Source organism: Vidua macroura, chromosome 5, assembly GCF_024509145.1.
Source record: "Vidua macroura isolate BioBank_ID:100142 chromosome 5, ASM2450914v1, whole genome shotgun sequence".
NCBI lineage: Eukaryota > Metazoa > Chordata > Aves > Passeriformes > Viduidae > Vidua > Vidua macroura.
Window position 1 is genome coordinate 18,473,949 of NC_071575.1, and position 26,275 is coordinate 18,500,223.

The following is a 26,275-nucleotide window of genomic DNA, read 5'->3' on the forward strand; positions in this document are numbered from 1 at the left end:
GGGAAGCGAGGCGGAAGCGAGGCGGCGCTGGCTTGGTTTAATGGCCGCCGGTGGCGGAGGGGACGCTCTGAGGGCGGCCCCGCCCGTCCCCGCGCCGGGCCGCAAAACGAACCACAGACACTGATGCCTACGCGCAGCCCTGTTCGCTCCTCTGGCTCTCTCTGCTCAGTGCAACCACGCCTGTTCGCTGCCGTGGTTGCCTCAGTGGAAGTTGTCCAGGATTTGCCGTGCTTAGCAAAGTTTTTCTGGCGAACGGCTTATCTGCTGAACAGCTTGTGAGCCTGCGAATGCGCTGAGTGCGCATCTCTGGTGTAAGGTTTAGACTCTTCCCCTCTGCAACATCACTCGGGATATCTCAGGGGAACAGCTGAGTTGCTGTGGTCATCCTGGAAGTCAGCTGGTGGCGCTCGATCCAGACTTTTCCCAGCTTGTCCATTCACAGAGACTTCTTCCCAATAGTATGTCCCGTTGTCAGGCCACGTGGGATTTTTTTTTTTGTATTTGCCGTTTGCAGACTTCCTGGTAGGTACACGGGATGTTGGTAGGACATTGGCATGAGCAGATGGCAGTGAGGAGTACCTGAGCTTGTTTTTCTTAGCAAGCTTTTATGGATCCTTTAGAAGTAGTCTATGATCCGACAAGAAATTACAGAGCAGGGTGTAAAAACCACATTATTACAAAGAAATAAAAATTCCTAAACCTATAGGGCAAAACACACAACTTTGTCCTTGAAATCCACATTACAGGCAAAGGAAAGTCTCTCTTGTATTGCATGGGTCTGCTTTGCTTTCTTTAAGCAGGGCAGCATCGTGTCTCTGCTCTAACCCTTGGTTGGGCCCAAAAGTCATAAATATTACTATTCTGTAGCCCAGGGTGAAGGTGATGGGACGTGGCTTCGTGCTTCAATGCTGTGAAGAAGCAGAGCCCTGGCAGTGTCTTTGATGAGGTTCATGTCTTTGATGTCCCTGGGCTGAGGAGGGCCGGTTGTGTGGCAGGATGGGTGGCAGTGTGGCAGGATGGTTTCTGCAAGGGTCCATGGTATGGCTGCTGGCACCAGTGACAAGGCTCCTGCTCCCTGCAGGACTGAGGAGGCTTAGTGCAGGGGGAAGGGTGTGCAAGGCTGCATGCACACACTGCATACAGGAACACCGGGAGCTGTGAGCGTGGATGGTCAAAGGACTAGGAAGTGCTGGTATGGCCCTCATATCCTAGTGGTGCTGAGAATGGCTGATTTGTGTGGACAGGTGGGAATGAGAGTGAAGAGCACCTTTGCTTTGCAGTGACAGCACCAGAGAAAGCCACAAGATGGACATATGCTCCAGACAGTTTTGCTAAGGCTTGGATAACCCTATTGCCAGCCCTGGCCCCCATACAGCTCTGTCAACCAACATCAAGTTTGACTTGAGTCCTCCTCTGCTGCTCATTTGCTGTTTTCTTCTTCCTCCCTCCAGTGCCAGCCTTTCCAACCCCCATCCCAAGCCCCCCGCGCTTCCCCTTGCTCACGGTGCTGCCATGCCAGACCATGGCATTCCACATGTGCGGTTTAAGTGCGGCTGGCAACTCTCCTGGAGGGGACAGCCCCTGCCAGCCACGTTGACATGCAGAGACAGGCAGACGCTGCCAACCTCAGGACATCTCTGGTCTTCTCCTCTCCTTCCTTCTGCCCAGACAGCCCTGACACTTTCTACCTCGCTTAGGGACAGCCAGAAAACGGCTGACACACCAGCTAGACACAAGCATGTGGTCTTCAGTGAAGCTGTGCCTCTTCCTGCTCACAGGTCCTTGCCTTCCCTCCCCATCCCCTCCAGGGAAAGGTAAAACAACAGCTTCTCAACAGGACACAAAAGCACATTGTTCAGAAGGTATGAGAGCTTGGGAGAGGGAGGAAACAGCCTGGAGAAGAGGAATATTCAAGTACTTGGAGAAATGAAGGAGAAACTTAAAGGATAAAAACAAAGAAAGTGGGACAGGGAAAGAAAGGAAGGAAGAAAGCTATGGAGGGCTAAAAGGGAATGAGGACAAAAGCACAGGAGTGGAGGGGGACATGGGACAGTAACAGAGCAGAGGAACAGCACTGCTACAGTAGCAAATGCAGCCATTTCAATGAGGAGAATGAGGAAGAGGTATCTCTTGTGCCCCCACCCTGGCCCGGTGCTTCTCAATCCATGGCTGTTTGCACTCCTCCAAGATGCCCAAGGTGCTATGCCAAGTGCTGGTGGAGAGAGACCACTGCAATGGGGGATTGCAGCAGGGGCATGGGGTGACTCCATGAGGTGGGGTGACCCAGCACAGATTGGTCTGATCTGCACAGAGTCGAATGCCTGTGACACAAGCATGGCTTTTGACCTTCGTGCTGGGCAGGGCAAATGCACCCTCTGCAGCAGGAACACATTCTTTCCCCCTGGGTTTTGCTTATTTTGGAAAATATATCCATTTTCCCCAAATACTTTGATGCTTCTCAAACAGATGCTACAGGCCAAGAACTAATTCTGTCTCCTCCCACCAGTCACTTGCTCTGAACCACAAAATGTGCCAGTCTTCTCTCATCTACCCTGTTCCAAGCTACCATTTCCCTTTGGAAAGCCACAGCAAGAAAAGGGGATAAAATGCCAGGCCACCATGCCCTCAGACCAACCAGCTGCCTTTACACCCATGGAAGAGCCAAGAGAAATCTCTGCTGACATCTCTTGAAACATGCATGCATTGACTCCACCATCTCTCCCAGAGTCTCTCCTTGCCATATCTCCAAGTGATAAAAACAGGACTACAGCATGCCCCACACCTCCCCCCCTCCAAAATCCATGCTCCTAGAAATCCTTCCCCCGCAACACTATTTCCCCCAGGCAAGATACAGAGCTGAGACACAGAAACGAGAGAAAGGAAGCTGACGGACAGTCCACTGTGCAAAAACCAAACCGAGAATGGGGACGCTCTGGGAAGGACGGGGGAGATGCCCTTGTCCCTCTCTGGCACACAGGGAGGCACATGCACGCCCGCACGCACTCACACTTGCATCCTCTCACTCCCACGGAGGATGTGCCACATGCTTCAGAGACAGGCCCATGGTTGAGTCAAGGGTAGCAGGGGTGGGTTGTCTATCCAGAGTCACCAGGTGACCGTGGAGGGGGAGGGTCTTTCACAGGTTACTTTCGTGGTTTTCCTCTGTCTCGACAGTCATGGGGGGCAGCCCTCCATTGTCATTCAGCCGTTTGGCCCTGTAGGTCTCATAGTGGATGTTGTGGGTCACTTCTTTTAGGTCCTGAAGGTGGGTCCTGCAGGGGACAAAGTGGGTTGGGAAAGAGGATATGATAGCCAATATCAGCACAGTAAGTATTATCCTTCTGATGATAATTTTATTCCCCAAAATAAATGGAAGATTTTTTCAGTCAGTCAATTTAGCTAATTATTGTTAGCCCTCTTTCTGTATGGGTAGATAGCATGGGTGCCATCATACACAACTGAGAGCTAGAGTATCAGCATTTGAGAACACACAGGCAGGATGCAGGACATGGACTGAAATTCCTGGCTATGCTTGCCAGTGCCCTGCCCTTCTCTCACCTGTGCCACTGGCACAGCCACTGGCCGTCCTGGTGTGTCAGAGCAGACTGGGCCTTATCTGAAGCAGCAGTGAGGCAAGGAAGCATCAGGAGGTGTATCAGGTTCACTGCAGATCATAAGCTGCAGAACACTGCTGTGAGCATCATCTGTAACCTCCATACACAGCCTGGGGGCTTGGATTGTTATAGGCTTTGTGATGATCATTTGGGTAGCATGTTTTTACTGAAAGACTTTGGAAAAGCACCTCTGCTGCAGAAGGTATTACAAAACAAGAAGAAAGTAGGGTGATGTCAAAGCATTGTACCTGGCCAAATGTCTCAATAGCACCATACCCACAAGTGGAATGAGCCACAGGGCTTTGGTTTTGAACTGTGTTTCTGTTGTTTTCTTATTTTTTGTGCTGTTTTTATAGGGAAGAGAGATGACCCTGGATCTACAGCTCTCCTGCAGAATTTGTGCTGAGGCAACTTCATGAAACAGAGTAGAAATATGACAGGACAATGAAAGCTAATGAAATATGAAGCTTTTCACTTCTAGCTCATATGTTCCAGCACATCCTTCAACCTGGAAGGAAATATAATCTAGGATGTGGTAGTGACCTCTTTATTACTGACCTGTTGTCAGCAGCAAATAAAAGTTTTTGCAACTTTAATGGGATTTTTTTAAAACTCCCTTAATGGAAGTTTTTGCAGCCTTGATAGGGGTGGTAGTATCCTGCTTTTCTCCAGGCATCCAGCTCATACATGAAAACTAGCACCTACCTGACATAGTGGTTGTGTCACTAAGAGAGGCACTAGAATATCTACCCTTTAAGCTCAATCCAACCCTACACCACTTTTACTATAAGCTTTTACTGCCTGAAATTTACTTTATTTCCCTTTTAGTAGGGGCTATTTCTTTCTGACTGGATCTCGGGAAGACTCCCAGCTCGTCAAGAGCAAACTGGTGCATGACCATGACCTTACCTGATGACAAAATCTCGAAGCAGGGCAAATTCACAGTGATTGAGGTTTTCCACTGAAAAGAAAGCAAGCAATTGTTACATTTTATTTTTTCAACAGCCCCTTTGTGGTTATAGAGCATGGGAAAGCCACTGCCATGGGGGCAAGTTCCAAGTGGGTAGAGCTTGCATACTTCAGAAAGGACAGACAGTTGTCTGAATGCCACGCTGTCGAGCATTGAGGAGACACACTAAGAGATGCTGAGCAGTCGCACATGAATTTTCATTTGAAAGCCAAGGCAACCTCAGGAGCTTAGCTTCACACACCATGGTGTTCAGAGTGGCTCCAGCTTCTGCCAGGTGGTGACAGTGGCACCATATTGACCACGGCAGTTCTCTCCTGGCACAGCTATTGGAGAATTCTCCTTTTGTTTGGTTTCAAGCAGTTAGTCACAAATGGGATGGGAAGGTAGCCACAGGACATGCTATCTGGACTCTTGTCTATTACTGTGATCTGCAGACAATACTTTCAGCTCCCATAAGCAAGAGGTTTTTTACCTTCAATGATTCCCCAAGGTGTTTTCCTGCCCAGGACTCTTTTGCCATTCACTTGGTACTCCTTGTCACTGCCCACTACTGCAAAGGGCATGCTTTCCTGCTGGGGAGAGACATGTGGAAAGATCCATTGAACCCATTTCCAGAGACCAGCACCACCATGGTTCCCCATCCACCTTTCCACCTCTGAGCTCAACAAACACAAGGCCTTCTCCAAGGGGAGAGATTCTCCAGAGCAAAACTTCACTGGCTGTCCTTTTCACCCCTCACTGCTATCCCTAGAATTATGGACTCTTGTTTTCCAGGTGTCCTTGCACCCCAACCAGCTTAGTGGGTAGCTTGCAGCAGTGCCAAGGGCTCCGGAGCTGGGGCAGAGCTTTTCTGCACCTACCTCCAGCATTTCTGAGGGGGATGACCAGAGAAGAAGTACCTTAGCATAACCAACAGAGGGTCTGTCAGCCCAGAGCTGCTCAAATGGATAGTTCGAGGTGAATATTTCTCACCATATTTGTAGTTTTTTACAATAGAAAGATGGGACTCAAATAATCCTTCCCCATAAGCCACATGAACATTCATCAAGTTTAATGGCTGAGATTGTACTGAGGAAAGCCAGAAATTGAGTAAGTGTGCAGCTTTCCTGGGAAGTAGAACAGTAAATGAGGCTAAGCACTGGGAGAAACTCTGTGTTTCCAGAGCACAGAGTGCAGGAGACTGTGATCCATAGGGTTGTGCAGATGCTCCTAGGTTTACTCTGCTTTACAGATATCCCTGGAAAGAGACTGCAATTACCACAGGAATGGAGATTAAAAAGCAGTTTCTTTCTTATGTGTGAGGGCAGTGATGCTGAAGTGCAGAACAAAATGTGGTGCTCTTCTCATCCACCCTTCCCCTCCCACAATAAAATGTTTCCTACCCTGATTTTGTCGTTCTCTGTTTTATCCTCCAAGTCCTCATCAAATTCTTTCTGGGGATAAAACTCGATCCCATTTACTTCTAGTTCCTTGCGCACCTAATCAGAGAGACATTTTGGAGCACAAAGCAGCACAAACCTGAAGGGAAGGCAGTTGGCAAGGCCAGGCAAACATATCTGGGACATCCTTCCAATGGGCAGAAGCTGGAGGGATTGTCCCAAGGAAGTGCACAGTAAAGTGAGGACACAAGGCAGCAATGATGAGTCTTTCTTCCCAACCTCAGTTACTTGTCTGGCTCTCTGGTTCCCATGACAGAACATATCACAAGATGTCACAAGGATACACACATTTCTTCCTTCTCTAACAGATGCCCTCGGAGATATAAACAGCTGCATCTTTAGGACTTAACCCACCAACCCAGCATTGGACTCTGTGCACACCCTGGGGGTGTGCAATTGCACTGCAATCCCAGGAAGAAGGATACCACTCATTTCTCCCACCTTCAAGCCAGGGCAGGAAAGGATCCCATCCAGAAGAGGAGATACTCACTCTTTGTTTGAATTCGGTTTTCTCCTCCAAGGTCATGGTGTCAGCCTTAGCAATAACTGGGATGATGTTCACTACCTTGCTGAGATGTTTCATGAACTCCAGGTCCAAAGGCCGCAAGCTGCAGCCCAAGAAGGAACAAGATGGAAGAGGTCACTTTTTACCCTCCTCACCTTTAATCCTAATGACTGTCCAAGCATCAGGGCACCAGTGAACCCTCCCTTGTACATACCCTGCTTGCTGCCACCATGTTCTCATCTCCTTCTTCCCATCCATTCTGCCCTCTCCCAAAAAACACAGTGGCATTTCTCCCGCTCTTGTTATCTTAGACCCTTTCAAGCCCCACAGCTCCCAAAGTTAAGTTAAACAGTGCCCAGTCCTGCTGGCAGGATCCCTGGGTCCATGTCTGAGGTGCAGCAGTGTAGGGTATATATTTGGCACAGAGGTACCAAGGGCTGGAGGAAGGACAAGGGACTGTGTACATACGAGTGTCCCGTAGGGGAGATGAAGTAGAGGCAGCAGTGCACACGTGTGTCTGGAATTCGTTTCTTCCTTGCAATATTCACCTCCTCTTTCAAAAACTTTTCATATTGCTCGTTGATGTATTTCTCAATAGGCTCCCAACTGTTGAAGTGGGAGAAAGAGATGAATAGACAGGTACAAATCTCCTCGTGTTCCTGCCTACAGTGTTCCCAGCTCTGATGGCAAAGCAGTCTCAGGCATAAAAAAAATATCCACCTGAAGCCTCTTGCCATCAGCACAGATGATTAAGAGTTTCTGTGCACTCACCATGTAATATGTGCATACCCCCCAGTCACACACATAGACCCATGGTTTCACTGTCCCACGGCCCCATGATCAGCCCCCGAGTGCAACAAGATCCCAGATGCTTTCAAGGGCCAAGCAGATCACAATCACTCATGTACCATCTTAACTTCAGCCCTTTCTGGGACACAAGGCTTTGATCTTGTAAAACTCACCAGTTCTCATTGTTGATCTGGTCCCCAAATCCTGGTGTGTCAATCACTGTCAGCTTCATTTTGACACCACCTTCTTCAATGACTGGGGGAGAAATTGCAAACAGTCATACTCCTCCCTGGGGACTTGCTCTCTCATGAAACATGTCTTTGTGTCCCACATACAAGGGAACAAGAGAGCTCTGCCCTCATCCCTGCCCAGCAAGCACAACCAGACCAGATTGTGTCATGCCTCAGCAGTTATGACCCCCATTTCCATGTCTGACCCCAAATTTTGGTAATATCTGCACAAAAGCCACCTTACACCACTCTGCCAAAGGAAAATGGATTTGTGCTCAGTCTGTGGCCCAAAGGTAGTACCTACCCTAACACAACTTCTCCCCTCTAATGCATCATCCTGAATCTGAGATGATGTTCATTACCCTGCACCACTGTAGGAGTTGTGCTGATGCTTTGTGAGGAGCTGTGCGCTACCAGGCTTGGGATGGGACCCAACAATGCAACTTGTGTAGCTTATTAAATGTAACTGCAGATGAAAATGACTTACGGCAAGGCTTAATCCACAACTGCAGACTAATGTCTTAGGTGATGAAATCTCTCTAATTACTTGTCTACCCCTCACTTTTGGCTGTGGCATCAGGGGCATTCCAGTTTAAGAAAAGCCTTGTCTGTCTCTGAGGCCACCTAAAACTGTCCTTTAGCTTCCTATGGAGAAAGGGCTGCCTAATACCAAAGAACTATTTGCGTAGACTGCTGAGATCTTCTGCAAGACTATGCTGAGGCGTCAGTATTGCTTCCACCCCAGCAGCCTGGCTCTTACCATGCCCAATAGCTTTGATCTCCACTGTCTTGGGGATCTTCTCCTCCCGGTTCCAGCCTGAAGATTTGCGGCTCACCTGGGATTTGAAGAGGGTGTTTACCAGGGTTGACTTTCCCAGTCCGCTCTGACCTGAGGATTGCAGAGAGGAAGCTTGTGACATTTGCACAGCCTGGTGATGACAGCAGGCCCAAGGAACAGAGCCAGGCTGGCAGAGGGAGGGGCTGGAGGTGTCTCCTTGCCTTGTTCAGGCTCTGTTTTCCCTCAGAGCAACTTCTGTCTGTGCCCTCATGCCCTCCCCGCAGGGCTTGTTCTCCCACCTGGCCTCAGGGGACAGTCCCTGGCCATGGTTCCCAGTTTCTCAGCTGGTCTCTGCCTACCTACAACCATGATGTTGAAGTCGAAACCTGTCTTCATGGTTTTCTTGCGCATCTGCTCAATTATGGTGTCAATACCGATGTAGCCCAGCAAGCTGGCGTTGATGCCCATGGGCTTCATTGGTACGACTGGCTTTTGTCGCGGCTCTGGGACCAGCTCAGACATGGCTGCTTCGTTTTTGCTCTCCACTGGTCCTGCATGGGGACAAAGATTGAAAAATCATCATTGAGGTTTAACAACAGCCTCTTTGCTGATGTGTCACAGGGGCTGAGGGCAGCGTTGAGCAGCCTTTTCAAAGGCTATTGACAAAAACTGAAGGTCAAGATTTTAGTGGTAAGGCTCATCATGGAGCAACATCTACTTGAGTTTCTAGCACACTCTTCTATGTCCCACTCCAGATGAGGAGGTGAAGTGGGGTTCATTGAGAATGCAGTGTATTGATGGCTACCTCCAAACAGCAGGAGCAGCAAGGCTGACTGGGCTGATTATCAGGTGCCCAAAGCTCTGGGTGTGTCTCCTTATTTTTGCCTCCCAGTTCTCAACAGGATCACCACTGTTTTGCCCCTTCAAGTTCACCATAAAATTTGCAATGGAACAGACTTCAAAAAATTATGTGTCAAGTCCTGGCATTGAAACAGAGTTTGGGATGTACCATGAGGACTTGCATGTTGGCCCTTGCCAGGGGTGGCTGCATTACTGGCTGTGGTGCACAGGCTGAGTTCCTCAGAGGAAGACAATGGTGGAAGTGAAAGCATGGCCATAATCCCTGTGCATGCCTCCCACCCACAGACCAATGGTTTTTGTCATACTCAAGAAACTAATCATCATGATCAGAAAATTAATTATCTGCCTCTTTCTCTCCTCATCTCTGCTTCCTCACTTCTTCCATGTAAAACAACCGGGTAAAATGAAAACCCTGAGGGCTTTCCAGCCTCCCTGACCCTTTTTTGGTCACATTGCTAGGGGCAGATCTCATCCATTTATCTCTGTCTCATTAGTGAGTAACTCCCACCCGCTGGGAGGAAGCGGAGGTTGGGAAAGGACAGGGCATGGAAGAAAAGCTCTAATTGGTGGGGAAGGCAGGCATGAGGGATGAATCTGGAAAGGAAGATGAAGGGGATAGGAATCAAATACCTTTCATATACAAGCCAGCTGCAAACTAGAGGTTCTCCCACTCTAATTACTTGACTCCCCATGCTTTGTCTCATTAGAGGGTTATTTTTCCAGGACAGAGACAGAATGCATTTTTGCTTGGTAAGTACTTCATTTGTTTTGGATGCCACTTCAGTTCAAGTATCTTACACTAAATGATCCCTTTCCATCATTTTGGCACCATTTTTTTTTCCACTTATCAGAATCCACTGGCAGCAGAAAAGGACATGAGCAGCTAGGCAGCTAGACTGCCATTTGGTGGTGACATATGCCCCTCTTCACAAGGAAAATGATTCAGAAGTCACTGGACTGGTGAGATTGATGGCACCAATCTGGGGTCCCTGTGACATCTTAGTCAAGCCAGGCAGAGACAGACTAAGAAGAGGTCAGAGAGATCTTGTTCAAGGACAGGGTTAGGCTGGAGCAGGCTTGATGGCTGAATGGAGACTCTGTCTGGCACTCCCATCTAAAAACTCCAATGCTGACACAAGGGCTGCTCTACACAGTGAAGATTTTACATTTTTTTTTAAACTGTAATATCCCACTATCATGTGCTAAGGAAAGATCTGGTGGAAGGGCCACCCTTTGCAGGGAGAAGGGTGCCTCCACCCAGCTCCTTTTCACTGCTTGGGAAGTCTTTTATATTAAACTGGGAGAAGGAGTTTTTCCCTGTGAGAAACGACAGTAGCACAGCCACTTATGTACAGCACTGTGGGTATCATCTGAAGGCTCTTGTGCCACCTCTGTTCCACCTTGCCCACACAGGAGAGGTCAGTGGGAGGATGGCCCCCTCCTGCTTTTCCCCACCAAGTGAAGGCACCCTGGACTATCATCACCCTCTCCTGAAGCAGCGAGCAGCACCCTGGGGGAACCAGAGCACAAGATGGACCATTGGCTTGAGTCAAACTGGCAATTTGGAGCACCTCACACTGCCAGGCAGCTGCTGGAGGAGGCAGCCTGCCACGCCAAGTGCTTCTCAGCTGCAATTCTCTCTCACACCCATCACAACTACTATGTGTCTTTCCTGCTGACAAAGCATCCCTTGAGGCTCCCACTGTCTTTTTTTCAGATTTATCAAAGCTGATGTGAGCCAGGAAAGCCCATCTCTCTGGTACAGCACAGGGGGCCAGGCCAGCCAGTTCTCCTGCACCCTACCCTTCACTTGTCCTGTCCCAGGCTGCCCACAGCACCTGTGTCATGGCTGTGTGGCTGCGCCGTGCCCCTTATGCTGCTGCAGCTTTCTCCATATACACCCCACACAGCTCTGCTGGGGTCCTACCTAGCCCTAAGAGTGGGAGAAGAGAGAGAGAAATGGAATGATGAGGGAATTAGGGACAGGGGGCTGTGGCCTCAGTGAGGTACTTGGCTACTGGAGAAAGGGAGCAAATAAACTCCAAAAGTGGAAGGGAACAGGTCAAGATAGGAAGAAAGCCTAGCTGAGCAGCTGCATGGGATGGGTGCAGAACATGGGCCATGTGAGCTGTGACCCTTTCACTGCCTGGGTGGTAGCTTGTCCTCAGGGCATCTGTTACCCTCTCCTTTATTCCTTCAACGCTTGTTCTTACACAGGGAGGAGGAAGGAGGGAATTTGCTGTCAGCCTCAAGGCTCACTAAGAGGTTCATAACTCATCCCTCAGCCTCACCAAGGAAAGCCTTGCCCAGAGCCAGTAGATGTTGCTAACTGCTGTGGACATCATAATACAAGACCATTCCTTTGCAAGCTTCACTGTTGGAGCCAGGAGCTTGCAGTGACTAGGGCAGATATTTCAGATTCGAGTTCTTGGGCAGCTATAGAAAACCCTGAGACCAGGAGAAAAGATCTCCCAAAGTCTCGTTAAATATATTTCCTGGATTTTATATCAGAGCATTCAAGGTGTCAGGGTAAGCCACCTGCTTTTCTCCTCTAGGCCACTTGCCTTCTTCTCTGTGTGGGGTTCCTTCCCATACAGCCTCAGGCAGGGAAGCTCCCATTTTGCAGAAATTTTCCCAGGGCTCATCTTTCTGCATATGACTTTTCACCTTTTGCCTCCCACAGATTAATTCAAGGAGCCAGCTGAGGAACAGCCTGCTGGGGTGTGCAAAACCAGGACCAGAGCTGTAAGAGGCACCCTGAGACATGAAACACGCCTGCCTGCTCTCCTGGGAGTGGCTCTGTTTTATGTGCACTAAAGCTAATGGTGCTAGGAAGGCTCCTGAGCACACTGAGTGGCTGGTCAAGGGCTGGCATTCCGTGTCCTGGGCACATCCCTTAGCCCTCGCAGCTGTCCCCTGTAATGAATGCGCGAGAGGGCACTACAGCCAGTATGGCTGATAATGAATAGAGGGCTAGCCAAGGTTAACCACTTACATCTGCTGTTTGCAAGGCCTCCCTTTTCCCTGCTGCTTTGTTCTCTGTGCTAAGAGAAGCTCATTTAAGAGGGCTGTAGCTGGTGACACCTCCCTGCTGCCCAGATCCGGTATGAGGTGGCCCTGGGCTGGGCACTTAGGGAATAATATCTGGTTAACAGGAGATGCTCCATGTGACTGGACCAAGGGAAGGCACAGCTTTTGAGGCAGGGACAGGAAGAACCAGAATGAGTGCCCAGAGAGGTCCCCATGGTCCCAGCTAGCTCCTGCTTCTGACAACCATTGATCCACCCCAGAACCTCTTCCTGGAAGGCCGGTATATGTGGCCAGCAGCAGACACCACTACTGCAGCTCACCCTTCATGCTCTGATGTTCATAGGACCTGTGTGGGGACAGAGGTGGCCCTGCAGGTCCCTTGGGGGCTCAGGTAGTGGGGACCAACATCTATGTCCTGATAACCCAGATACAGTCGCATCCCCTCCCCCTGCCTTCCCATCCTTTGTCTGGCAAGAGGGAGGGAGAGCTGCAAACAGTGCTCACCACAAAACAGCTTCCAGCAAGGAAAAGCTATTTAACCCCCAAATAACATATGGATGGCCTCGCTGCAGCTCTCCTCCAGTGTAGCACGAGGTTGTCCCTCTGCAGCTGGAGGCAGCGATTCTCACACACATTTCACCCCAGCCTCTTCCACCCATATGGTCCTGGACCCACAGTCCCACTCCCTGTAGATATGGAACAGGGAGGAGGGATGAGTTCAAAACCTGAAGGTGGCTGGTAGAAGCAGGCCCTCAAAGGGGCCAGGATGCCAGGTTCCTAGGAAAGAAACCAAGCAGCTGCTTCAGTAGTACAGCCTCCCTGGGGCTCATGGGCATCAGGACCTGCCCCTTGCTTCAGATCTGCAGAGGTGTTGGACTGAGCATCTCTCCACTAAAAAAATACCTTTCCCTCCTCAGTTCCTGTGATGACCCCAGGGCATTTCTTTCAGCTGTGCAGGGCAACGGCTGGAGTACAGAACAGAACCATTCTTCTTACCAGATCATTTTGCCTGGCTTGAAGATCATCCCAATCCTCTGGGCTGCTGCAGCATTCCCAACAGCAACCTTTCTTCCCCTCAGCATTCTGCAAAGGGCTTGGGCAAGAGCCCGGCTGCAGTGAAATCTAGGGCAGTATGTGCTGAAGCCTCTCTGAAGATGCAGAAGCTGGAGGTGAAGGAGCTGGGCACATCCCCAGCCCAGCCAGCACAGCCCGAGCCATGCCCTTGGTGCTGCTCTCCAGCCGTACAATCCTCGTCCCATGTCCCAGTTCACCCCCTGGGTGGCACAGCTGTATCACAAGGCAAGAGGATGCTGAGCACCCCTGGAACATGGTAGCCACACCACCACAGCTGCCTGTGCCCCTGCTCGCATGCCTGCTTGCTCCTGTGCAAATGCTCAGGGAGAGGCACAGGACATCCCCACTGCCTGCCACTGACAAGGGACAAGCCAGGTGCTGAGCAGTTTGTGGGCACTCCCCAGCTGGATTATCCCTTCCTTTCAAAGCAGTGCCTGCCACTAACTATTCTGCATCAGCACCACAACCAGCCCTGCTCCTTCTTCTTCATACAAGACTGCTGCCACCAAAAGGAAAAAAACAGAGAAAAGACAAAGCCAGGACCGATTTCTCCCACTGCCCTCCGGGGTTATCCCTCCCCTATGCCCAGAGCTGGGCAGCGTGGGGGCACGGTGGAGGATGCCTGCGCAAAAGCCCCAGCGGTGTCCCTCTGGCGTTGCCCAGCCCTGCCAAGCCCGGAGCATCCTACCTTTGAACATGAAGCTTCCTTTGTCTCCGAATCCTCTCCCAAGGGGGTGGGTCTCCCCCCACTTTTCTAGCCTGACGCTGATGAAGCAGCACGGTGAGCTACAAAGCTCCACTTGCTTTTACCTTTGTCTTTCTTCCCTGTGTCCTCTTCTCCCCCTTTCTCCTTCCCTTCCTTCTCCAGTGGCTATTTCAGCAGAGCGGGGATGCTGGTGCTGCTCCTGCTGCCATCGTCATGTGACCTGAATATTAAACATCTCCGCAAAATCTCCCCCCGCGCACCCTCCCCCGGCTCCATCCCAGGCCCCCGCCAGCCTCCCTGACTTGCGGGGGGGGGGGGGGCATGGCCTCGGGGTTGGAGGGGCCGCTGCCGATGGGGCCCCCATGTCCTGGAGGGGCCCTTATTGCACACCCACACCCCACAGGCCTTTTCTTGCCTTTTTTCCCTCCCAATTCCCCAGCCTTTTCAGCATCTCTGCTTGTTTAGGGAGGGGCATATTTAACCCTTCACAGCTTAGTTCCGGCGGGGCTGAGAAACGGTGCTCTTTGCCCCTAGGTATTTCGTAGGATCAGGGGATTGCAAAATCTCCTGCTTTCCCAGAGGGAGGAAATTGAGAATGTGTTGGTTCATCAAAAGCGATTTGCCCTCCAGTTTGGCTGTGAAAGTACGATAAATCTTTTCTCCTCCAGCACCACTATTCCTGACTGTCAGCCCAAGGCGCAGCGGCAGAGCCAGCGCTGTCCCCTCTGCGTGCATGTGTGTACAAACATGTGTGTGCCTGCATCTGGCGAGCACGGACAGGTCCTCCCACTTGGACCATGTTGGGGAACACAGGTCACATCCCCTTGTGCTCTGGCAGGCACCTCCGTGTGCCCTGTGGATGTGCCTGTGCCTGGAGAGCTGTGTGGATGCCTCTGGCTGCTTGCATCTTTGCATGGGGATGCCCTTTCTCTGCTTTGCATTTCCTTCTCCTACATCTGTGAACCCTGGCTCCAACAGGCACTGCGTTCCTGTCATGCTGTGCTGGGGCACCAACATCTGGGAATGCTTCTGACCCTCCAGTCAGTGGGATGATAGGAGCATCATGTGTTCCTCCACCACAAGACAACCCCCCTGCGTGGAGGCCAGGCTGTGGGATGCCTGGCAGACTTGGCAAGGGTTTGGGGTTCCTCTTTTTGCAGTGCTCTGGGACAAAAACTGCACCCACTGCAGGTTACAGGAACATTTAGAAGTAATTGTCAGCAGTTACCCCGGGCTAGGCTGGGCAGTGGACAGACTGGTTTCCGACAAACAGACAGGCATTCCGGCACCCAGAAAATGTCCTGACATGGCAACCACAGTTGCCTGTCTCTCTGCTGGCTGCCAGGCTCACAAACACAAGGGCTGTCTTTCCACCAGCTATTGCCCACCCATAATTCTGGTGGGGGTCAAGAGGAAATCACTCCAAGGGGAGGAAGCCCCCATCCTCCCTCTCATCACCCTACCTCTTCTGAAGGGTCCTGCCCCATGTCATCGCCAAGGGACGCCTTGGTGCCTCCCTCCCTCTGCCCAGCCCATCCCGTCAGCGGAGACCCACCGGAGCGTGGTGGGGCGCAGGGCAGCCCCATCTTCGCCACCGGGGTGGCCTCGGCCCCGTCAGAGCTGCCGTGTCGCTGGGGCCCCTCGGCCGCCACGGGCCGGGGCCGAGGAGGGATTGGGGTGACAGGGGCCGTGCCCCGCAGCCGCTCCCAGGGGAGCCCCCCGCCGGCCCCGGCAGCCCGGCGCAGGGTGACCGAGAGGCAGCTCCGCTTCGTGGAGACTGCGACAGCGAGGGGGGTGTCCCGCCGCCGTGCGGGGCCCGGGATGCGGCTGGGGCCGCTGGGGCTCCCTGGGGCGGACAGGCAGCTGCGATGAAAGGCGATCTCCTCCTCCATGGCGGTCGGCTGTGGGATGGAAGCAGAGGTGCAGGGCAGGGGCCGGGGTCCCAGGCTGTCCCTGCTGTCAGGGCTGTGGTGTCTCGGGGTGCAGAGCTCCCCGGGGCTTCTGTCATTCACATGCTTGGGCCCCCACCTCCAGCCCTGTCCGGCCAGCCCGCCTCCAGCTGGGACAATGGGGCTCTTGTGGCCTGCATGGCTCGCTCCCACGCTGGGTGCCATGGCCACTCCTGCCCTTGCCCAGCACCTTCCTGACCCCTGCCACCAGCAGCCCCACGACATGGGCAGCTCCACAACATGACCCTGTGCCCTGTTCCTATGGCAGGAGGTGGAGGAGTGATGAAGACCTGCCAGGTCAGGCCTGTGCTGCCTGCTTCCAAGGACGCTGTGTGTGATTAAAAAAAAATTAAAAAATATTTGAATTTTTGAAATGCTTTCCCTTCCTCTCTTAGATTTTCCCCCCTCAAATGGCATATTCCACTGCAACAATTTATATCCCACTGCGCAAGTTCAGTGGTCACTTGTTGGGTGTTCGTCCAACCTGATGCTTCACTCCCTTATTCTGATTTTCTTTTGCTTCTTCGTTATCATCATTATTATGATTGTTTCTTAATTTTGCCAGCTTTGTGGCATTTTCAGGGTCAAGAGGGATTCAGCATTCCACATTACATCTTCCTCACTGTATGAGACTTTGAAGAGCAACATAATAAACAAGGAGGAAAGGAGAAAGGTGTTTTGGTGGGATGGGATGACAATATGAATGGTTTGGTGGGCAAGTGGGAGCAAAGAAAAGGAGAGACAGACACCCACAGCACCTATAGTGTGGCAGGGACAATGATTGCATGATTTCAGGTGACCAGGGCTGAGTGAAGTAGAAGAGGAATCACTATCCAGTGACCCACATAAAGTCATTTGGAATGCTAGTGGAAGGCAGAGTTCAGGACAGTGTGAGTTCTCTGCTTCCTTAAGGGCAAAGAGACAGAAAACATGAAAAAAACCCCAACCTGGTATTTGTAGTATTTCCAGCAATAAGGACCTTCTCTGATTATTTATGCAGTTTAATACAGTATCTGTGACTATTTCCTTCTTCCCTAAGGTCTTTCTGGCTGTACAGATCCCACAGAGGAGAAACCATCACAGTTTTCAGGCAGCATTTGCCTTTAATTATTCCGAGATAGCCTGGCAGTGTAGCTGGCACAGGAGCCAGGTGGATGGAGACCTACCCTCTTGTAAAGGAAACCTCACTGCAGACTGCTCCTTGCTGCCTACCCAGTGCTAGAGGGAGGCAGCTCCCAGGGGAAACAACAGAAAAACAAAGCATCAACCACGCAGTTTGTCACACACTTCCACTGGGGAAGCCTTTGACACTGCTGACAATAAAGTCCTTCATAACCATGGAAAACACCTGGCTTAATGATGATTGTGTCATGACTAAACAGCACAAAAAGTAAACCAGAGGAGATGAACAGTTGGTTTCTCTCTAATCCAGCCCTCACCTGGTTGCTGTCTTCTTTTGCTCAGTTTCTGCATTGAGTCATGGGCAGAGTGGAGCTCAACACAAGCACGGCAGCATGCAGAGGAGAACATAGAGCAGGGGAGAGGGGACCCTTGTGAGTGTAGGCTCCCCTTCCTACAGTTTAACTTCTTCCTGACTGCTCCAAGCCCCTCAGCTCCAGTGGCGAGGTTTTTATGCTACCCCACAGCTCAGCTGTGTCCATTTACAGGGCAATCCCACCTATCAGGGAGTTGAGGTGAGGAAGCAGGTTTCCCAGTTGGTGTTTGAAGATATGGCTGTGATGTACCAGAGAGCAGGGAATGTGAACCATGCAGCCGAGGGTGGCACATCATGCCATGCAACCCAGCCCCTGGTCATTTCCATTTCACAGCCCTAAGTCACAAAAATGTATCTGTTTCAGACTACTCCTGCTCTTTTGAGTCTTTGCTTGCCTGGGCAAGTATAACTTTGGGCACAGCAGCAATCCTATTCACTGCATTTCCCTGCTGAGTGAGACTCCCCAGTTATGGTACTTGCATCACAGTCTCTGTTACTTGGCTGAATGAAAGGACACTTGACTTGTCCTCTGTCTGAAACAGAGCCAGAAAGCTCCTGCCAGCTTGCCTGGTTTTGGTGTGGAAAAGAATGGTAATGCAATTGCAGTCTGGTAGATGAAATGTCCCAGGAAGACCCAGGATATCTGCAGGATGTCCTGATCCATTCCTTAGAGCTAAAAATTAACTTGGATCACCAAAGAATTACCAACTTTCAGGCTGCACCTGTGCTTTGAGCCTATGCTTGCCAGGGCAAGCAAAACTTTGGGCACAGGAATAATCCCACTCACTGCATTTCCCTGCATAAATCATTCACAGCAGCCCAATTAACTCTCCTTCTTTCTTTGAGAATGGAGGAGAAAACTTCCTGCTCCCAGGTTCACAGGTGAGGCTGAGTGACACAAGCCAGGAGCTGTGGCAGATCTTCACAGCTGGCCTGAGGAATCCCTGCTGCTGAAAGGAGCCATTGGGGACTAGAGCACAGAGCCATAACAATAGAAGGACACTGGAGATATGAGTTGCCAATACACTGGCTGGCACAGGATGCACAGACACGTGCACATAGGATGGTGGCACCAGCTAACATACCAGGGATATGCAGGAGTGGGACAGGCAGAATCCCTCTGTGTCCAGAGCAGTCACAGGTAGCACCATTGCACCTATATGCATGCAAAGGCTGCATGTTGGGGTAGGAGGAGAGGAGACACAACCTTCTGCCACAGGCTCCTTGCTCTCTCAAACCTCCCTGTACACACTGGGCGTTGCACTGGGCTGTCAGGGAGAGAAAGGATGGGAATATCCCTCTCAGTCCCAGTGTCACAGCTTCATACAGCACTTTGGTGGCTGGTCATCCCTGTGACAGGGAAGAAAGTCTATAAACATGGGATTTTTTGCCAGACCCACATTATACAGCTTGGGTCCAGAAAGCAAAGGTGTACAATGGGCCTATTTAGATAGCAGGCTCAATGTTCCTTGTCAGAGACATGCAGGGGAAAAAAGGGCTGAGGGCTTCACAGCTTTCTTTGGGAAACAGTTAAGAAAGAGAGGCTAACCAAGCTGTAGGGCTCTGCAGTGCAAGAGACTGAACAAGTGCAAGTAGCTTCACAGACTATCCCACTTTCCTCCATGACAGAGGAGCAGAAGGTCAGGCAGATCAGGAGGGGCTGATGTGGTAAGTCTGGCAGCACCCTGCATGGAGAGCTGCAGAACATTCTCAGCTTGACACAGGACTTGAACCAACCTCTTTAATAAAGACCTTTAATTTCAGTGTGGTGCATCTGGAATGGATGTAGGGATGGATGCTCTCCATCTCCCAAACAGACACAGAAGGGGTGTACATTTAGCAAGGATAAAGGCATTCAGTCTGAGGCTCACTGAGCCCTTGGTCCCTCTGCACAGAGCTTCAGCAAGCTCACCATCCTAGCATCAAGAGTGGGTGCTGGGAAGAGCTCAGCTGAAGCAACAATTTGTATTGAAATCCCATTTATTTTCCCCAAAATACCCCTTGGACTTAGACAGACTGTGTTAGATTTAACCTAGGGAATAGGAGTACAAGGTTCTGAATCCTTTTGCAAACCTGGTACCTTTCCTACTGAAGATCCTGTCAAGATGCCAGGCAGCTCAAACTCAAGTGATTAACAAGGGATATTTCATTTGAGTGGCTCAAATGTCAGTCTTGGCCATGGGAAGCAGCAGAAGTCCTTGACTGGCTGAAGATCTGTGAGCACGGGAAGCCCAGCCAAACAAATCTTGACTAAGAAGCAAAGAGGCAGAATGGCGAGTGATGAGTACGAGACCCAGATCAGCAGAGAGCAAAGTGATGGCCAGCCCCACTTTTACCAGGGCAGGACTGCCATCCCTAGTAAGGCTTGTGGTCTGCTGCCTACCCAGGAAAGATTCCTCTGGCTGTGATGAGCAGCTTGTCAGACCTCAGGCACCCCAAAGGCCAGGTTGTCCCGAATCATCAGGGTCTTCCGAAGGTCTCGCTCCATAATTGGCCTCTGTGTTCGCCACTTATGGGCTTCCTGGAGTCCTGGTTCAAAGTAGTAAATGCAAGCTCCAAAGCCCACCAGGATGAGAATGGAGATCATCAGATACACAGGCACAAACCAATCCAAGAAGTGGGGCATGGCTGCCAGAGAAAAGGAGAGAAAGCTCATGCAGTGGGAGCACCCAAAACACACCTCCACCAAGACTGATCACAAGACATCTGCCTCATCATCAGTGCCCAATTCCTCCTCACAGCCCTGCTGCACCTGGTTCATGCTTGGTTGCACATGAAGGCACCTCATCCACTGGGAGAGGTCAATGCTATTGGTGTCATTGCTGGGACCTCTGCACAGAGTGTCGATCCTACTCCCTCCCCACAGAGGGGCTTCAGCTTGCTCACCCCCAACCCTGCTGCCAGTGATTAAAGGTAGGCAGTGGGAAAATACAGCTGCTTCTCACCTCCTGCTTGAGGGAAAATCTGCTTCCCCTGACACTCCATTACCCCTTTGAATTCCCAGTCTGAGCTGATCTGGCTCAGAACTGAGCCCTCCCATACTGCATCTCTATTTCAGGTCCTGCTTTGCCAGGGCTCAGGGTCCTTGGTTCAGCACCAGTCTGTGAGCAGACCTGAGATCCCTCCACCACATCAGCCATTGTGCAAGGGGGGACACTTACCGGGAGCAGTCGATCTGCCTTGCCAAGAACCCCTGGCCAGCCAGGTGTACGGTGAGTCCGGAGCAGCGTTGCCCTGGGGAACACAAAACAACACCACACTGTGTGATTGCTGCTGGCCCAGTGCTAAAAATGGGAGAGCAGGAAGGAGCAAACATCTCCTTGTCTAGATGTAAGGGCTGAATATTTCTGGAGGGGTGAACAAATGGGGTCCCAGCCCCATAACCTGCTGGTTCCCTGGCACATTCTCTCCCCACCATTACGGCCCTGCTGATGCCATGCTTAGGGCATGCACCCTAACTTAGGGACATTTAAATCTGTAATGGCATCACATTTGATCCCATCCCTTATCTCCATCCTTTGGGAGGGAGACAGCAACCCACACTGCAACCTGCAAAGGTGCCCAGCCTGTTCAGCTCTGCTGCTTGCTCTGCACCAAAATGACAGCCAAGGTATGGATCATGCAGGGACAGAAAAAGGGATTAAAAAGCATCCTGCACAAAAAGCACAGCTACAACTTCACCGGACACCAGATCTTCTGGGTTTTGCACTGCAAATGTGCTGCTTGTTAAAGGCTTTGGTGGATTAAACCTGGCACCCTCACGCTTGGGAGAGCACAGTGGTGCCCGACTCAGGCACAAAAAAATGCAGTCCTGAAAGGGGGCTTTCCATAACCCTCACCCTTGGTGGGAATGATGAAATGCCCACTGACTTCAGTGGGGACACAATGAAGTGTACCCACATCAAACTCCTGCTTTTCCAGACAGATGAAAGCTGTCACATCTGACCATCACCCAGGTCATCCCTCTGCATTAACCATATATCCCCAAATTCCTTGCACAGGGCGGGTTAAGAGGAGGCAGGGTATAGCTCTGAGCATTTCCATCCTCTTTCCTGCTCCTGGCCCATAAGGTTGACGCCTTTTCCACATCAGGGGCTGGGCTTTTTTTTTTTTTTTTTTAATACCACAGCCATCAGCTGTTTCCAATGTGCCCAGCAGCATTTATCTTCTGGATACCTCTTGTCCCAGGAGGGCCTGTAACATTAAGTTTTTTGTCACAGGGTAAGATCTGAAACAAGCTGCAATTCTTATTACCAGAAGCAAGAAACTGCAGAAAATGTCTGATTTCCTCCTACTTATTGGCATGGACCTGATCTGGGCACTGCTGCTGCCTCTTCATGGCTGCCTGTGCCTTCCTCAGGTGAGCAGCTCCTGAGGAAAGCTCCCACCATAACTTGCAACAACATCACAGAGGTGTTGTGAGGAGCTGTGGGGCTTCCTTTAATGCACCTTAGGGGACCGTGTAAGGAATTAGGCATGAACCCCTTCTGCAACAGGAACTGGGTCTGAACTCTGGGTCAGAAACCCCTCAGCACAGCTTTCCTACTTACTCTGCAAAAGAGATCCTTTGCACCCCCTTCACCCCCCAGTTGCATCTGCAGACATCCTGGGGGTCTCAGGCTGCTGCAAACCCCTTTTTCAGAGGTGTCTCTGCAGCTGGCATCTGTCCCTGGCTGGCAACAGCAATGGGCAGGATTAGGGACACTGTGAAGGTGAGTTTAGCTTGGACCTCCTAAGCTGATGGGAGGAAAGCCAATAACCTCATTCCCTTCCCTGATCATCCACTTTCTAAATGTGTGAGTGAAGCTGCCATCCAAAAAAGCACTGGAATAAAAAGCAGCCCTACACACTTCCCAATTCATCCTTCCTCCATCACTAGTCGAGCCAGCATTTCCTAGCTCCTCGCCAGCAACCTATTCTTCAGTCTACTTGCTATGCAGCCCTATCCTGCTGTGTCCCCATGCTGCTCACCCGTCCCCGCCTCCTCAACGAAGGTTCCTCATCATGGCCAAGCCGAGCGCTGGATGAGGTGTCAGAGCCCCACCTCCAGCCTCTGCAGGGCTGGCCTGGAGAAGCAACTTGCTTTTGTCAGGCAGGTGAGCAGATTTTGGCTGCAAATACTGAAAAGAAGGTGTTTCATTTAAAAATGTCAGCTTTCTGGAGCAGTTCTGCAGATATAAAATGTGCCTTAACCTTGCTGGACCAGTTGATCTTCAGCACCTCATTTTGCAGTGGGACATCCACATCCCCCCAAGACACAAAAGAGTCTTTGGTCTTCCATTCAAAACCATGTCTTATATAAATAAGCTGTCTGACCCCTTTTAAACCCGTGCTGCATCTCACTCCAGCCTCTTGCCTTCAATGTCACCCGTGGATCCCCTATGCCACCTCCCACTGCCCCCGAGGTGCTGTGGGTACACTTGTGACAGGAGCCCCAGGGGCCACGTTGTCAGTGGCAGGGCAGAAACTGCTTGGGGGAGGCTGGGAGCAGCCTACAGGAGAATTTGGGTACAGAACCCTCCCGTGCGCATGGCTGGGATCACAACTCATTTTGCAGTGTTACAAGCCGTGGGCTCACTTCGACCGCAGGAGATTCCCCCAGACCCCCAGGGCACCCTGGGGCAGGCTGCAGCTTGGGGCACAGAGCTGCCGATCACTGGGGTCCCAGACATGACCTCGCTCCCATGCACTGCATCCCCAACAAGCACCGCTACATGCCCTGACACCTGTCACCTACCTTCTTCCACGGGTGCAGGGCGCCGGGATGAGGCTGCTCCCTCCCGCATCTGTCGGGTCCCAGCCGGGATGAGTCAGGCTCCTTTCCCGGCCAGGCAGTGCCAGGGAGAAGGGACCCCGCGCCGGGAGAGCTAGGTGACAGCAGGAGGCGACAGGCGCGGATGGGCGGGAGGCAGCAAGGGAGGGAGGGATGGCGGGAGCAGCCGCGGCGGGCGGGGGAAGGACAGGCAGCCAGCAGCGTGGCCTCATTGCCCAACGGGACTCCCGGGGGCTTCCCCTACCGCCTCCCCGGTAGTGTCAGCCCCGCTCCAGCCTCCCCGGGGCACCCCACCACCGGCCTTCCCCCACAAACGCAATAACGACTGTCTGCAACGGGCTGCATCCCGGCGCGGGGAGGGGGGAGCATTTTAGCAGAGGTCGCTATGGTAACGAGCATCCCCAGCTCCCCCGCACATGGTACCCGGGTCAGAGCCACGAGGGAGCTGGCCGCGGGGTGCTCTCTCTCCTCCCGCGTCATCCGCAGTCCGGCTGCAGCCCCGGAGGAGGAGAAATGCTGGGGCACACGTGTGTGAGCTCGAGCTGATGGAGATGGACAGAATGTTCAGGCTCCACAGATTTACCAGCGTGTGCAGCCCAAGGATTGGGGGCTGGTGGTTTTTCATCAGTGGGTGGGAGTCAGAGAGAGAGAGAGGGGTTAGAGGCAAAGGAGTTTAGTACTCCCATCAGGGCTTTTATGTAAAATTAAAACAATCAACACTATGACCAAAAGAATCTTTTGTCAGGAAACAGAAAAACAATGCTGTCTGAAGTACTATTCTTGCTTTCAGTGAAATACCTTTTTCCTGAATCCATACCTAGTTCTGTCATTGCTGCTGCTGACAAGAGATGTTTTGTTAAAACATTTTCAGCTTTACAGCAGCACAAAAATGGGAACATGCAAACTGGTTTGGTTTTTTATATTGAGGTTGTTTTGTTGTTTGGTTTGTTGTTGTTTGTTTGTTTGTTTGTTTTTTACAAAGGGAAATTTTCACTGTGACCCAGAAATTGTTTAACACAAAAGAGTTTTAGCAAAATCAAACTGGCTCCAGCCCAAAAAACTGCCTGCTCTCTTTGTGCTGTCCAGCTCCACCCACTTAGTTTTTGACACTTACAGCCCTGCAGAAGTGCCACTGTGTGTTATTGTAAAGGTTTTCAGGATTAATAGTATCCACTGAAATGTATGAGGCCTGAATTTGTGTCTGCTACTCCAGGAGCTGTGAGATTTGAGGTCTTAATTCCCAGTAGGTCGTGTTTCAGGCACAAAGGAGTTCATCCTCTCTCCAAGCCAAGCTGTGGATGGTGACAGAGCCCATGCACGCCTGCCAGCTCCAAGGGTAATGCATGGTAAGGGTCTGTCACCTGGTCTGTGCCAGGGTTTCATCCACCAGTGCAGAGAGAGGCTATGATGGAGCCGTGGGACCTGGCTGGTATGCTCTGTGATTTCCTCTTCATCCTCTTTTGGTCTTTCTCAGCCTCACTTCTTCTTGATGTAACTTCATAACAGCTTAGAAGCATTGAGTATAGGCCTTGCAAATCCTCTGTACCTAGCAGGATATCTGCATGGAGGATCAGATTCATTAGGTTTAGCCAACTGCTTCTTGGTTTTTCCCAGTAAGGTGGGCACTCCAGATGACTGCCAGAGTGGAGCCTGCAATCGTGCCTTAATTTTAACCTCAATGAAGTTTGGACATGACACCTTGACCATCAGCACAGTTACTGCTTTACTAATCCAACTGCAGGGCTTGCTTCACAAAGCCCCACAGCTTTGACCATACTGGGAGAGAAACGTGTGCTTTGGAGAAAAAGATTTTTAAAAATAACTTTTGAAGGATACTTTTTATTGCATCCTCAGAGCAAACCTTTAGGGCAGGCAAAAACAGTCCATTTGAGAGGGCAAAAGGAAAACCGCTTTCCAGGTGTGCAAAGAAAATGAGAGGGAGATTGGTGGTTGCTGGCACAATGCAGGAGACTATTCACTTATCCAAGTGACTGGTCAGTGGAGAAGCTGCAGGCACTCAGTAGAGCCTGCCAGGCCAGGTATATTCATGCCACAACGTGTAAGCTCCTCCCATTTTCCCTAGCCAGCTGTTCCAACTCTCAGTTCTAGGTCACCTCAGGGGCACATGAGAGCCAGTGTGTATTTGCCAGTCTTCAACTCATTCCCAGATTTAAGCTCGGGCTTAATGCCAGTGTGCTGCTGGTGCAGCCAAAAGCCCAGAACAGCAAGGGTTTTGACTCATGAGGTCGTTTTTTCCTCTGGCTCATTTCCCTGCCATGCGAACACTGGGAGGATGCGACAAGGAATGGTGATCACATCTTTCTGCAGCCACCACCACAGCAGTGGGCAAGATCATGATGTGGCAACCTCTCTTGCTTCAAGCAGGAATCCCCCCACATGAGTCTGAAGCACCCTTGGACACAGCAAGAAAAAAACATGGGGCTTTGTGCTGCTGGAGCTGGGACACGCTTGAAGACCCTGTGCCTCTGACGCAGCTGCTTGCTGCCTGTGACCGGGCTCTCAGGTGCTGTCACATCCTTTGGTTTCCAACAAGAGCTAAAGCCGCGAGACAGCTCCAGGCACTGATGTGCCAGTGCAGCTCAATCTGCATGGAAACACGTTCAGCTGCAGTTCAGCTTCCACCTCAGATGAGGCTGCTGTGTGCCACTCAGGTCTTCCAGGCATAAGCTTGTGCATATCATTCTGCCTGGTGCCTTGGGGCCTTCCAGCCCCTTCACCTGGCTTGGAGGAAGCCTCTGAATGTCTGTGCACAGACCGAGCCCCTCAAAGCCATTCATCCCAGGACACCTGCCTATCACCAAGCCTCTGACTCTCTCCATATCTCTGGGCAATGACAAATTCACCTGCATGATGAAGGCGTACATGGGGTCAGGTTTGATGGGAGGGCCACCAGCCAGAGCAGAAATCATGAAACCCTTCTCAAAGACAAAAGCCTTGGCTGGAAAAAAAGGAGATGGTCAGGCAACCTCAGGCACATACCTCCTGCTTGTAGCATGTCCATAAATTACAGCATAAACCATGTTCTGAGCTCAGCTTAATCC

The 26,275-nt window shown here is 51.2% G+C and overlaps 2 protein-coding genes and 1 long non-coding RNA gene across 7 annotated transcripts; 1 reads left to right on the forward strand and 2 right to left on the reverse strand.

Annotated features, from left to right (window-relative positions):
- Positions 1 to 37: 37 nt before the first annotated feature.
- On the forward strand, positions 38 to 4,210 carry LOC128807022 (uncharacterized). Its single transcript, XR_008437023.1, has 3 exons — positions 38 to 522; positions 3,257 to 3,326; positions 3,971 to 4,210. It is a non-coding gene; the product is annotated as an uncharacterized LOC128807022 (long non-coding RNA).
- On the reverse strand, positions 2,603 to 15,890 carry SEPTIN3 (septin 3). Of its 4 annotated transcripts, none has more exons than XM_053976966.1 (10): positions 15,552 to 15,890; positions 8,685 to 8,876; positions 8,308 to 8,436; positions 7,491 to 7,572; positions 6,997 to 7,134; positions 6,514 to 6,631; positions 5,967 to 6,062; positions 5,057 to 5,153; positions 4,524 to 4,575; positions 2,603 to 3,272 (listed from the first exon to the last, which is right to left on the reverse strand). In XM_053976966.1, the coding sequence occupies exons 1-10, from the start codon at positions 15,886 to 15,888 to the stop codon at positions 3,137 to 3,139; spliced, it is 1,377 nt and encodes a 458-aa protein (XP_053832941.1). In that variant the 5' UTR covers positions 15,889 to 15,890; the 3' UTR covers positions 2,603 to 3,136. The 4 variants fall into 4 exon arrangements, with proteins under 4 accessions (XP_053832941.1, XP_053832940.1, XP_053832942.1 ...); XM_053976965.1 differs by having other exon boundaries at positions 5,057 to 5,156; positions 15,552 to 15,889; XM_053976967.1 differs by lacking the exon at positions 15,552 to 15,890 and adding an exon at positions 13,979 to 14,217 and having other exon boundaries at positions 5,057 to 5,156.
- Positions 15,891 to 19,177: 3,287 nt separating this feature from the next.
- SMIM45 (small integral membrane protein 45) lies at positions 19,178 to 25,483 on the reverse strand. 2 transcript variants are annotated; one of them, XM_053976983.1, is made up of 4 exons: positions 23,178 to 25,483; positions 20,602 to 20,674; positions 19,824 to 20,068; positions 19,178 to 19,690 (listed from the first exon to the last, which is right to left on the reverse strand). In XM_053976983.1, the coding sequence occupies exon 3, from the start codon at positions 20,064 to 20,066 to the stop codon at positions 19,860 to 19,862; it is 207 nt and encodes a 68-aa protein (XP_053832958.1). In that variant the 5' UTR covers positions 20,067 to 20,068; positions 20,602 to 20,674; positions 23,178 to 25,483; the 3' UTR covers positions 19,178 to 19,690; positions 19,824 to 19,859. The 2 variants fall into 2 exon arrangements, with proteins under 2 accessions (XP_053832958.1, XP_053832957.1); XM_053976982.1 differs by having other exon boundaries at positions 19,178 to 20,068; positions 23,178 to 25,480.
- Positions 25,484 to 26,275: the final 792 nt, after the last annotated feature.

Coding starts and splice junctions, on each gene's coding strand:
- SEPTIN3 (XM_053976965.1), bottom strand. CDS start 15,888: ATGGAGGAGGAGATCGCCTTTCATCGCAGCTGCCTGTCCGCCCCAGGG. Junction 8,437..8,684: donor CTTCAACATCATGGTTGTAG/GTAGGCAGAGAC, acceptor TGCAATCCTCAG/GTCAGAGCGGACTGGGAAAG. Junction 5,157..5,966: donor CAGAGAACGACAAAATCAGG/GTAGGAAACATT, acceptor GTCTCTCCCCAG/CAGGAAAGCATGCCCTTTGC.
- SMIM45 (XM_053976983.1), bottom strand. CDS start 20,066: ATGCCCCACTTCTTGGATTGGTTTGTGCCTGTGTATCTGATGATCTCC.